Genomic DNA, 11,800 nt, shown 5'->3' on the forward strand with positions numbered 1-11,800 from the left:
AAGGCATTTGTCACAGTTGACTGCTAGCACATGAAAAAAGAGTTACCGCACTTTGAACGAGGAGACAATGTAATCATTGGGTGTTTCTAGCCTACAATGGAGTAACACTGAGGGTTGAAATTAATAACCTGCTCTTTGAAACATGGCCCATTTGTCAAGGTACAAGACAGGGATATCCTGTCACACCTTGGATATTAGTTCTTGTCTTGAAACTGTTGATGCAACTGGTACAGATCAGGCATGTACCCCAGGGACATTGCTATGGGTACATCACAAGTAATACCACTCTATGCAGATAATGTCTTGCTATACATATTGAATACTAATGCAATATTAAAACTGGGCTAAGTCAACATTAAATGCATTATTGAGAACATATGTGTTTACAGTCAGTACTTCACTGATAGCGGTTAGAAAAAAAAATGTTAAAACACTTTGGAAGTCATGTTAGTCATAATATGGCTGCAGAATCTGAGACAAATGTGACATCCCTAATCAGAGGCCTAGAAAGGTATTTCACATATTTGCTTGAATTTCAAATGTCTCTGAATAAATGCAAAGCACTATTGAAGAGAGTAGTGATTGGTATTAGCGAGTATGCCTATAGACAAAGCTCTTGAAACCTAAGGCCTGACTCCATACTGTTTCAAGTACTGTGAGGTGATGGAAAGATGTTTAGCCTTGGCCATACCCAGAGGTTTGCAGTGCTACATTTTGGCAAATCCATGGCTCTTGAAGCGTGACTCAGATTTAATGACTAAGCTGATCATGGGATTGGTCTTATTTGACTGACATTGCTTTCACTACAGGGAAACACTTATTCTAACACATTTTCCACCAATGTTGCTAAAAATATAAATAGACCTTTGTGCCCATGTTGATAAATAGATGTATGTCCCCGTTACCTCTACAGAATACTGCAGCATATTCGAATAAGCCCACCTTATGATCCGAACTTTTATAATGAAACATTCTGCTTTGTTTACACACATTTATAGGCAGGGTAGATTGTTACGCTTTGCGGGGCTTCTGTGTACAATGGAATAATAGCGATAAAAAGTTTTGACCTATGCAATGGTTGTAGCACACATCCAACCTGTGCAGAGCACTTATGTCCAATAGTAGAAAAGTGAGAGCATTATTTAAGACAACAGAGGAGTAACATTGGCAGAGAATATGCAGTGCCTGTTGACAAAATGGTCCACTCTAACAGTGATTTTTGGCCTCAAATGATTAACTGTTTTCAGTATATGCGTGCACATATGGGGGATGTGTACAACAATAAATATATTTTGAGTGGAGGTTGTTGATGCAGTATTGGTGAGAACAAGTTAGACTTTCAACATCTAGACTGATCTATGTTTAGTGGATATTACCCTCCTAAGAAAAGAGCAAATAAAACAAATTGATACATTCTGGGGAAATTGTGTTGGCAAAAAAGGCAAACAGGAATGTTTTGGCAGAAACATTTCAGATGTGGACTTCAGATGTGTTGAAATGGACATCAGCTGACAAGTAAGGATAATAGAACATGCTACACAGGAAGTAGAATCTGGACTCAATATATTAGAACTTAAACATCTTGCAATTCCCGTAGATCATATGCCTCCATGGCTAACAATATGGTACTTGTAACATCAGCAAATCACACACTATGCTTCTGAAACAGAAAGACAATATTCTGTATCTAATGTATAAATATTTACTTAATGGGCAGCTGAAACGGTTATCTAGCTGAAGAATTTTCATGGTTAGTACATTTTAAGGATTCCTTTTATAGTATTTCATTTTATGGGACATAACCAGGTTTTAAAGCTGCACTGTGCCATGGCTATTGTTTGATTACATTGATATTTGTATTACAAACCCCCCCAAAAAAGTTTTACAAAAAGCAATGACTAAGTGTGTTTTCCACTGATATCCACCTTGGTCCAATAAAAAATATAAAATGAGAACAGCGTTCATCCAGGCACCAAAGGTAAGCAAACAGAAGAACTATTTAAAGGTATGTAGTTGAAGGTACTGATTCCATACATAAAACATTAACTCCACCAAATGATGAAAAACCTGTTTCTCAATTGAATGGTTTGTTTGAGTTTAGCCATACACTTGAAATCCTTAATAAACAGAAAACCTCAGCCCCCAAGAGAAGTGAAACGAAATACAAAAAAATCTTAATAACATGAATGAGCATCACAACATAAAGAGAGATTCTAACATCTATGTTTCACTCTGTGTCTCGAGGAAGACCTACCAGAATGCAGTGAAATACATTTACTCGTTACATATAAGTATTCTTTTCCTACTGCCAAAGTCAAGTTGGTGTTTGTAACAGGGTTCATAGGAAGGTGAGGAAGAAGAGTCAGGGACAGTTCAGGCAATATTTGGTGGGTTTTATCCTTGCTGTTCGGGTAATCTTTGAGTGGGGCTTGTCTTTACTGATCCATGTCAGCAACTATTATTATAGTTTTTATCAGTAATACTTAACCTAGCAGTGATTTTGAGATGTCAGCAAATTGATACAAAGAAACTGAATGATAGATTAGATGCACATTTTATGTATATAGAGGTGTGTGTTGGTGGGTGTATGAGGTGGACACAAGCAATTATATAGTTTGGTTTTACCCATCTTCAAGCTTTAGCACTTTCACTGCACTGATTATATCACTATGACCATTGGTGTAAAAGCATGTTTCTATTATGCTTTTCGGTGTTTAGAATCAATCCAGCTGAAAAGTGGGCATTATTGTGAATGTCTGCATCTGATGCAAGAGTACGGGTTGTGTGCTGAAAAGGACAGGGCGTGTGTGATGTGTGGTGGTTTGAAGAGAGTATTTCTTTTCCACAAAGAGACATGATGATGACACAATACAATGTTTTCAACAGATGTCTTAACAGTGCAAACCTAATAATGGTGCAATGAGTTTGTAACACTTTACCTCCAATCAACATCTTTTAATAGGGACTTGTGTGTGAGGATTGTGAAAAACATTTTATTTGAACAGTTCTTTAACAAAGAATATACTGATTGCGTATGTTAATTTTGTTAACACACGTTTTGTCATGTAAGGTTTCATTTTTTATCTTTCCAAACACATGTCTACCACATCCCTATGCTTTGGCATACATCATTTAGCAACTGTGGTTACCGTTGAATGGTGCATTACAGTGGATTCCAGCATCTGAGGCCATTACAGTGTGCCATGCAGTACTGATCAAAAAGGAGGTCATCAGAGCTGTGCTGGATTCATATGTCAAGGACTATCAAATGTGGTTTAAACAAAGATAATGACTGGCATATCACAGCTTGATGGGAATACCCAATCCCCAATAAACATGTTTTACAGTCATTCACCATCCTATCCGCCATTTAGTACAATTCAAAGATTCCAGACAGTGCTTTCTAACAGTTTTTCTGCATTTGTGTAAGGGAGACATTTTGTGATGCCCCCACTTGTGAGCTGTATGCACAAACCAATTATGGCCACTATAATCAGGCAAATCATTAAAGTAACCTGGTATGCTAAAGTTATCAACACAACAGCCACAATAATATTTTCATGAAAACTGGGCAGTCTCAAGAGGAAAGCCTTTGTTTGGCATAGAGGTGTAATATGTAAAGGAAAAGCTTCTGGTTGAACTTGTCGATAAAGCATCCTCTTTGTTATGTTGTCTTTCTTCACAAGGTACGATCTTGACTTTTACTTTTTACAGCAAAGGCCTTCAAACCATTAGCCAGTGACGAATCTGGATCAAAGGAAAAGAAGTGCACAGATTAATGACTGTATTACTGATTAATGAAATTCACCAGTATTTCATTGATTGAACCATCAAGTGAAACCGATTTAGTGTATATCACCGTACCCATTAACTATAGGCTCTTAAACCATTAGGAAATATGAATTTATGTCTCATGTAACTGGTTGGGCCTGCTAGGACTAGGAAAGTGTCTGATCCAGAAACTCTTCACTGCCAACAGGGCAACTTCAGGTAAGTAGTTTATCAAATACCCGCCCCAAGAAGAAATTCACCCACTCCCTAATTCATGGGTAGCCCCCAAAGTGGGTTCTGTGATTGCCACAGGATGTCACCTATCCCACCTTTGGTTTTTTCAGTTCTTTTTTTTGGATGAGCCATTGATCCTGTGACTGCTTCATTCAGGGGATATGTCTTTCAAGAAAGCACATTATATATATGGCTCCCAGTTTTCCGTTTTTACTGACTTCTACGGATAAATACAGACAAAACACATCTATTTTCCAGTCTGTATATATTTTTAAATATGGGAAAATACGTTTTCTTTTGGATGATTTTCATTACTGTCAATCATGAGTGCTCAATCAAAATATGTGCAAATTGAACTGTACAGTGGAGTTAAAAATAAAAAAAATATTTCCTAATGAAGCCTAATTAATTGTAGCAGTACAACTGCTGCACTATTCTGCAATGTAAATATAGCCCTTGCAGCTTTATTTTTTATACTACGCACAAAGATAATACCAATAAATACAGATAAAATGACCAAAAAACAAAAATGGATAAATACAGAAGGAAATCTCAAAAACAAATACCATAAAACCGAGAGCCCTAATTATATATAAAGGTTGCACTGCCAGAGGAAGCAGATGCACACCTTTTATTTCCAAAGCAACGTGTAAACGCGGCAGGGAACACAACAAGGCATGCCTGGAAAGAAAGGGGGCATGAAACTTGATTAAATAAAATTATTTGTGTGGCTCATTTTCAAGTAGAACGTAGCACCATTTCGAAATGGGGTATGGTGCAAAGCTGTATTTATATACTACTGCCTCCGTGTAGGAGCGGAGTATGGGTAAAGCGGCTGCAGTTCCACCACTTGAAGAATTAATGGGGGTTGGCTTTAATATGTATTACATAAGCATTATATGTCAAAATATGACGGAAAATGGTAGGACAAGATCCATAGTATCGCCACAAACTGAAATGAATGTGAGCTGATTTTGATTTAATAAATTCAAGAGTGCTTCTTGGTGAAGTGCAGTTTGATGCACTGGATGGACAGAAATAATAAAACTTATGACTTTTTAATTGCAAATGCGATTTATCCATATGGAGAAAAAAGAGCAATTGTGACCCATGTGAGATGGTGCACAAAATTAAACTCAAAGGAAATAAGAACAGAGGTAAACGTTGTTATTCTGGGCCCAATCTGGTTAGAAATGTACATCTTTGGTTAGATTTGAACGTCTAAACTAAGGCCAGGATTTAGTAAATTTTCACGCAGCTAAACACAGCAAGGGAACTGGCTGTGCTGCGGTGCCTGAAAAGGAAAGACCAGAAATGCACCATATCTTCTAAGATATGGTGAGCTTATGCTCGCTCATTGCAACTGTGCACTTCAGGCGGCCTAGCAGCAAAGCAGACAACCTTGCACCATGGTGCATGGGTGTCTGCATTACAGGCAGGATTGTTTTTGTGCTGGAAGGCTTACCTTCCTGCACAAGGCATATTCCTCTTGCATGCTGCAGAATGCAGCACTCATGTAAACAGAAAGTAACAAGGAGAAATTAAGATATTTCTCCTTTTTATCCCTCTCTCAGGTATGTGCTCCATTTTGCCGCAAACCTAGGTTTATTGCCTTTAGTAAATCTGGGTTTGCATCAAAATACATGGGTGAGTGCATGAGAACACCCATGTATAACGCCTACCTGGCACAGCATAACGGAAACACTGCCTTGCATTACTTTTCTTTTCAAACTCACACAAGGCGATGCAAATTGGCCCTTGCATGGCTTTGTAAATCCCGACTAGAATTTTGCACCTTGGTTGCGCGAAAAAAGTGGCAGAACCGTGACACAAAATGATACTATACATTTCTGACTATTTCAGAATTGGCAACAGTTTCCATGAGCATTCCTGGAAACTGTTGCAGTACGCCAGGGCGTAATACTGTAATTTCTTTGTGAATTCTATTTTCTCATTGGCAAATATTTATTTGCATCAGTGCTTAATTTGAGCCTGTGGTTTCTGATGCTCTGCACCAGCACTTAATTGGTTTCTGGTGCTTGGTACCGGCACTTAATTGGCAACACTGCACTTATGACAGTCTGCCACATGGTGACGTTGCTCATCAAATTTAGAGATGAGCAGAAAAACAGTTCTTTACTAATACAATTTATATTAAAATTTACTAATACTTGCCTCCCCAACCGTTCCTTTAGCTTTCGGGAACAGGCATAATCTGAACTTTCACACTTGCAGGCGAGAGAGATGGTGAGTAGTTGCTTTGGTACCGCCTTTGGCAGCGATGATGGGGCAATGGGTGGTGCAAGCTGCAGCGGCCTCCTGGTCAGGACCCTGGCTAATATTATTTTACAAATTAAGCACAGATTTGCATTATCTGCTCTTATGAAAATCTTCAACTAAAAATAAAATTGTACTAGCTAACTTTTTTTCAGGCAGCAAATACTGTACTCATTGAGAAACCCCTTTCTCTACTCCACAACAATTTATACTGTGTCCAGGTTCGAAATGGACATTGACATTTTGTGAATAGGCACAAACGTGTGAGGTTGAGGGTTTATACAAGCTTCCATGGGGCATTCCTGCCCTGGCATTTCCATTACTCGCCCCTGAGAGCAGACTTACTCTCACGTACTTGGACCTATAAATGAATCTTTTCCCAAGTGTACATTTACATTCGGAGAATAGGCCATATGGAAATCCTGGTCCAACCTAGATCCATAAATGGCTTTCAGAACCAGTCCCTCAGTGAAGCATTAGTGGCAAGATAGAACTGTTTTATATTCTGACATAAAAATATTTTTTTAAGGCCACAATGCTAGTATTTGTGATGCGATGATTAACTCCTTGAGTGCTCCTGATGGCTCCCGGCCGTCATGAGTCACAGTAGGCGTGTGCTCATGACGGCCAGGAGCCGTCCGAACGTTGCCGCTCCGCCCACGCGTATTAATTCCACGCCTGTGCGAGAGAATTAATCAGTGGGCGGAGTTCGGACGGCTCACAGCCGTCATGAGCACATGCCCACCGTGATTTATGACGGCCGGGGGCCGTCCTGAATACGGGAGCGCCACGCCCAACCCCGCCCCCTCTCACACCACGGCGGAATTTGCCCCGTGGCGAAGGGGTTAAATATGCATGCCTGAATGAGCAATGGATTCAATGAATTAAAAAAAAAACTTAAGCAGTTGATTCCAGTTGCAAAACACTAAGGGCCAGATTATGAGTCTGGCGGTCCAATGAACATAAAAGACTGTTGCCTAAGATGCGCATTTCTGAGAGCCCGTCGGACAATAGGAACAGCTTAACTGACACTGAAGCATTACAGCCAGACCTAAAAATCAAGTCAAAATTGGCATGTTCCATCAGAAATACTAATGCAGGCTTCCTTTTAATTATTTATTGCACATATGTACATTTCAGTGTGCTTTCCACTGGAATGAGGCCTCATTTGAACTGAATTTAGACCTTCTCAACCCAACGAGTGAGATAAGCTTGAGGCAGTTTAAATTAATATAGCACTTCAAAATGGAGGATTACCAAAGCCAGTAAAGGCAACCTGCAATGCTTCTCAACGCTAGTACTCCATGTGAAACAAATATTAATGAACTCTGTGCTGTTAACATGCACCACAACTTTTCAGTGCAAGAATAAATGAGGTTCTGCAATATTACACTTTTTTCTTACCGTAAACTGCCGCACTTCCCCACTGTCCACCAGCTCATGTTCTTTCTCCGGTGTAATAGCATACGCGAGTTTCTGAAAGAGAACCATATAGGTGATGATGTTAGTGACGGCTGAGCTCAATTCATTTCTACTTTGTCTTCATGGTGAATATGAGCTGTCATTATCGTTCTACAAAGTAAAATATTATCACTAATAAAAGACAAAACACGTCCACTTACTGGAAACTCACTGGTGATGAGAATAGGTGTGGTTTCAATTCGCTAACACAAACACTGGCATGCATATATACGCTTTGCATGCGTTAGCACTTTAAACACAGACCTGTTGAATTTGCCAGTGTTGTTTTTTAACTTGGAAATGGTGCTTAAATCCAATGTTTTAAATGGAAATATAGAAGTACAATTACTTACTCTTTAGAGTACTTGTTTGTTCCTGAGAAGTGCCGGTACTCCCCCATTAAATGTATTGCAGCAGTTCTGAGAAGTGCAGGTACTTTCCCTTTCAAATTAAAGAAGTGCAGGTACTCGGTACCGGAGAGTACCTGCCAATTTAAAGCGCTGCTGATATAAAAAAATATACAGACCAGAACTAAGTTTTGAGATATTTCTGCAGCTCATAATCAGCATCAGCTGAATCTTCAGCTGTCGTTGGATGATATAAGGACCTATTTGCCACATGGAGCGGCAATGCTAAGAAGCCTGGACTTGAGTTCATAGGGAGAACACATTTACCACCATCTGGGCACTGTGTGACAAAAGCCTCCCCTGTACTCATTGTTAGTACAAAGTTGTTGCTCGTGTCTTGGAGCACTTGCCGCCATATGTCTCAGTGTTAGAGCACAACACGGGTACACATTGGGACGATTCACTGTGATCAGAAACCATCTCCAGCATAAGACTTGCTGGTTGAATCCGTCCAGTTTGGACTCTATACCAGGACCAGGAGCACCAAGAACTACTGTGGTTGAGATCTAAGGAGAGAGGGAGGAGCCTTGCAGAACGCCACAGACAGTGTTTGAAGATGTGAGCTTGGGCAGCCCTCCGGAACCCCACTGGACAGTCCAGGTACTAACCATCTCAGGTGAAAGAGCCTTGGATGAACTCACATGACAGTGGATGTGGATCTAAAACATGAGTGTCCAGCAAAGGTCCACGAGGGCCAACTTCATGCCAGGTTTTAAGAAAATTCACATTAGATACATTTACATACAATGAATGCAAATTGAATACATTTGCATAGTCAGTGACTTTAGTAAAACTCTTGCATGGACCCAGCCCTCCTGCACTTGTGTCTAAGGAGATAAAGAGGAGCCCTGTGGGACCACACGCGACAGTGGCTAAGATGGATATATGGCCACATGATGACTATTTTCACTGAGAAATGACTCTTGCTATTCACATCTATTTTTTTCCAATGCCAGTTTCTACCAGGCTATCTTTGCTTTGACCTGGCCAAACCCACACTCACTGTCAATGTGCATCGCTCTTATTGGCCTTTTTGAGACATCCTGATATGTGACTGACTCTGCCCAGAGTCACACACCTCAAGTAAGACCAGGGCCTAAGTTAAGAAAATATTCTCATTAGAGGTAATATGGCACAATGTGATAACGAAAAGTAGCTAACTGGCCAAACCACAGCAAAAAAGGGATAACATATGTGAACCCCGGTTCAGAGGGACGCATACATGGCAAACAGGGGCTACTGGGCACCAACCATGGTGGCTGAAGTAATTTTCCACTGGTGCCCGAGAGTCCATCCTACTACGACAATACAAACGGGGCAAGGAAACACTTTCTGCACTAGACTCCTTGGAAAAGTAGTCCAAGGTATCTCAGAAAGGACGCATAGGTTAAATAGACTCAAAAATAAACCAATCAAACAACAGATGTTATAATGTAAATTCCAGCCCTTTGTTTCTCTTATTACTGTACACACTGAATAAGCAACTCTGCAGAGATGAACTAAAGGGTCTACAGGGTTCAGTATAGAACTAAAACATGGATGTAATCACAAGTAAAGCTCAGGTGCAGGCTCACTATGCTTCCTAGAGTGTTCTAACCCCCATTCAGTTATCGTGCAGGATTAGCAATGTTTAATAAATTGTTCCACTAATCTCTGTTAGGAAAATGTTCAGTCAATGTCTCTCAGGTGTATGGAATAACCTGAGTTGGTGCACACTTGGGATTACCAAGGGTGGGTGTACCAGTGGATAGGGAACAGGCTAAGCAGCCACACTCCCTGAGGCTCATCTGAGAAACCCTGCCTCATTAGTTTCACCATCAGGCAGAAGCACATTACCATCTCCACAAAGTCCCCTCCAGCAGTCTGGTCCAGAGTTTGCAGTGGAATGATCTTCCTTCAGTCTGTGGCACTGGTGTAATCACTGAAGTGCAACAAAAGTAGAGTCATAACAAGATGTCTGCATTTCTCTCTATGGCAATCTCCAAATAGGGCAGTCTTTACCTTGCATTTGACACTGGCAAGTCAGACATGACCTCTCCTCAGTCAGAATTGACTTGGCATTCAGGCAGTGAGACTGGGGGAACCTGGGCACATCACAAGTCTTCTCTGCAATCTCCCACATTTCCTTTGCCCCATCTGGACTGATCCTCACACTGGCTCAGCAGCTGCGTTCTCCTCCAAGGCTATGCAGACACTGTAGGATGGCAGATAGCAGGATGGGCCCAGGTCCGCTGACAGGCTCACAGCTTCTTCCAGCAAGGTTTACAAAACCAGACGATGGCCCCTCACCTCCTCGTTATCAGCGATACCAATCCTGGAACACAGCGTCTCTCCTCCTTGAGTGGCGAAGCAGTTCAAACTGGAACAAAGTTGGGAAGTGTGTGACTGGATTTTCGGCTTGAGAATATGAATCTGCTCTCTGTATGGTTTCTTTTCACAGTTCATTTTTCATCTGTAGTGCAGACATGTGTTTGTGTAATGCAATGGCTCCTACAGCAGGTAGTGATGGTGCTGAATCCAAGAGGGGGTACCCACTTCATGAGTAAAGTGCATATGAAGCTCTGCACCCGGTTATTATCAGCCTCCCAGAATGGAGTTCTCAAACAAAAACAAAAGAAGAGGTTATACCCCTAGAAACTTCTCTTTTACTAGTAATTGTTTCTGCTGACTTAACCAAATGGCAGTACTCAGCAATCCATAGCTAAAAGTGTGACACAGAATTCCAAAAGCCAGTCCAGTCTCACTCACTCCACATTTATTCATCTAGAGTTGCACCTTCCTCATCAAGAATGTAGAGAATCCACTTCCACAATGTGGGGAGTTGTAACACATTCTCCATCTTGTGCTACGTAAGATCAGGGACACTCCAAAATTGATCTCACTGATAACAGTATGCATGCACACTCACAAATAACATGGGGTCTTGCTACCATACAAGATACAAACACACTCAATCAACATTCACACAGGGATGGAATCGCATTGTCTGGTGATGCCACTTGAGTGGAACTTTACTGAAGGGAATGTGTAGGCATCGTGTTCATATCACTGAACAGGCAAAAAGACGTTCAATTTCTGATCACTGAAAACAGGTATGCTGCAACTACTACTCCCTGCACATGGCCAGGGACGCAGGTATTAGTCTCGTACCCAGCAAAGGGTACACGTTTTGCACCCCACCATGGTCTCAGAGCCAGCCTCTGGGTTTCAATTTCAGTTTTGGGCTTAGACCTGTAGCACACAGTCAGACGTTTATGTGTGCCGGGGTCAAAATAAATTCAGGATACCAGATTACTTGCAATTGAGTCACTTAGGGCATTGGCACACTTCTTTTAACATTCAGGGGACATTTTCTGTCCAAACTCACTGTGTTCTACACTCAAACCAAGCCACAAATAAACCATTCGGTGTTCCAGGTCGGACTTTGAACTCAACCAAGATTTATGAGACCTACTACAACTCGAAAGTGAGATTCACCAGTTATATGGGGAACTTAGAATCCCAGGAAAAAGAATCAGCTAGCAATGAGGTGAGGATAATGAAAATGACACTCAAGAGCAAGCTCGGAGACATTGAGGACACACATGACTAGAAACGCCAATAGAATATGACAGAGGAGGTATAGAGAAGATATAATAATAATCGGGGCA

General features: G+C 40.9%; 1 protein-coding gene across 1 annotated transcript in view; it reads right to left on the reverse strand.

The window, feature by feature from the left end:
* Positions 1 to 3,723: 3,723 nt before the first annotated feature.
* The window catches only part of SLC6A3 (solute carrier family 6 member 3), a 506,641-nt gene continuing 498,564 nt past the window's right edge, over positions 3,724 to 11,800 (reverse strand). Inside the window, exons 14-15 of the mRNA XM_085604173.1 lie at positions 7,687 to 7,758; positions 3,724 to 3,747 (exon numbers count right to left, since the gene is read on the reverse strand). Coding sequence (XP_085460299.1) covers positions 3,724 to 3,747; positions 7,687 to 7,758 — 96 coding nt within the window. The remainder of the gene's footprint in view (positions 3,748 to 7,686; positions 7,759 to 11,800) is intronic.

Source organism: Triturus cristatus, chromosome 5_1, assembly GCF_964204655.1.
Source record: "Triturus cristatus chromosome 5_1, aTriCri1.1, whole genome shotgun sequence".
Classification (NCBI taxonomy): Eukaryota; Metazoa; Chordata; class Amphibia; order Caudata; family Salamandridae; genus Triturus; species Triturus cristatus.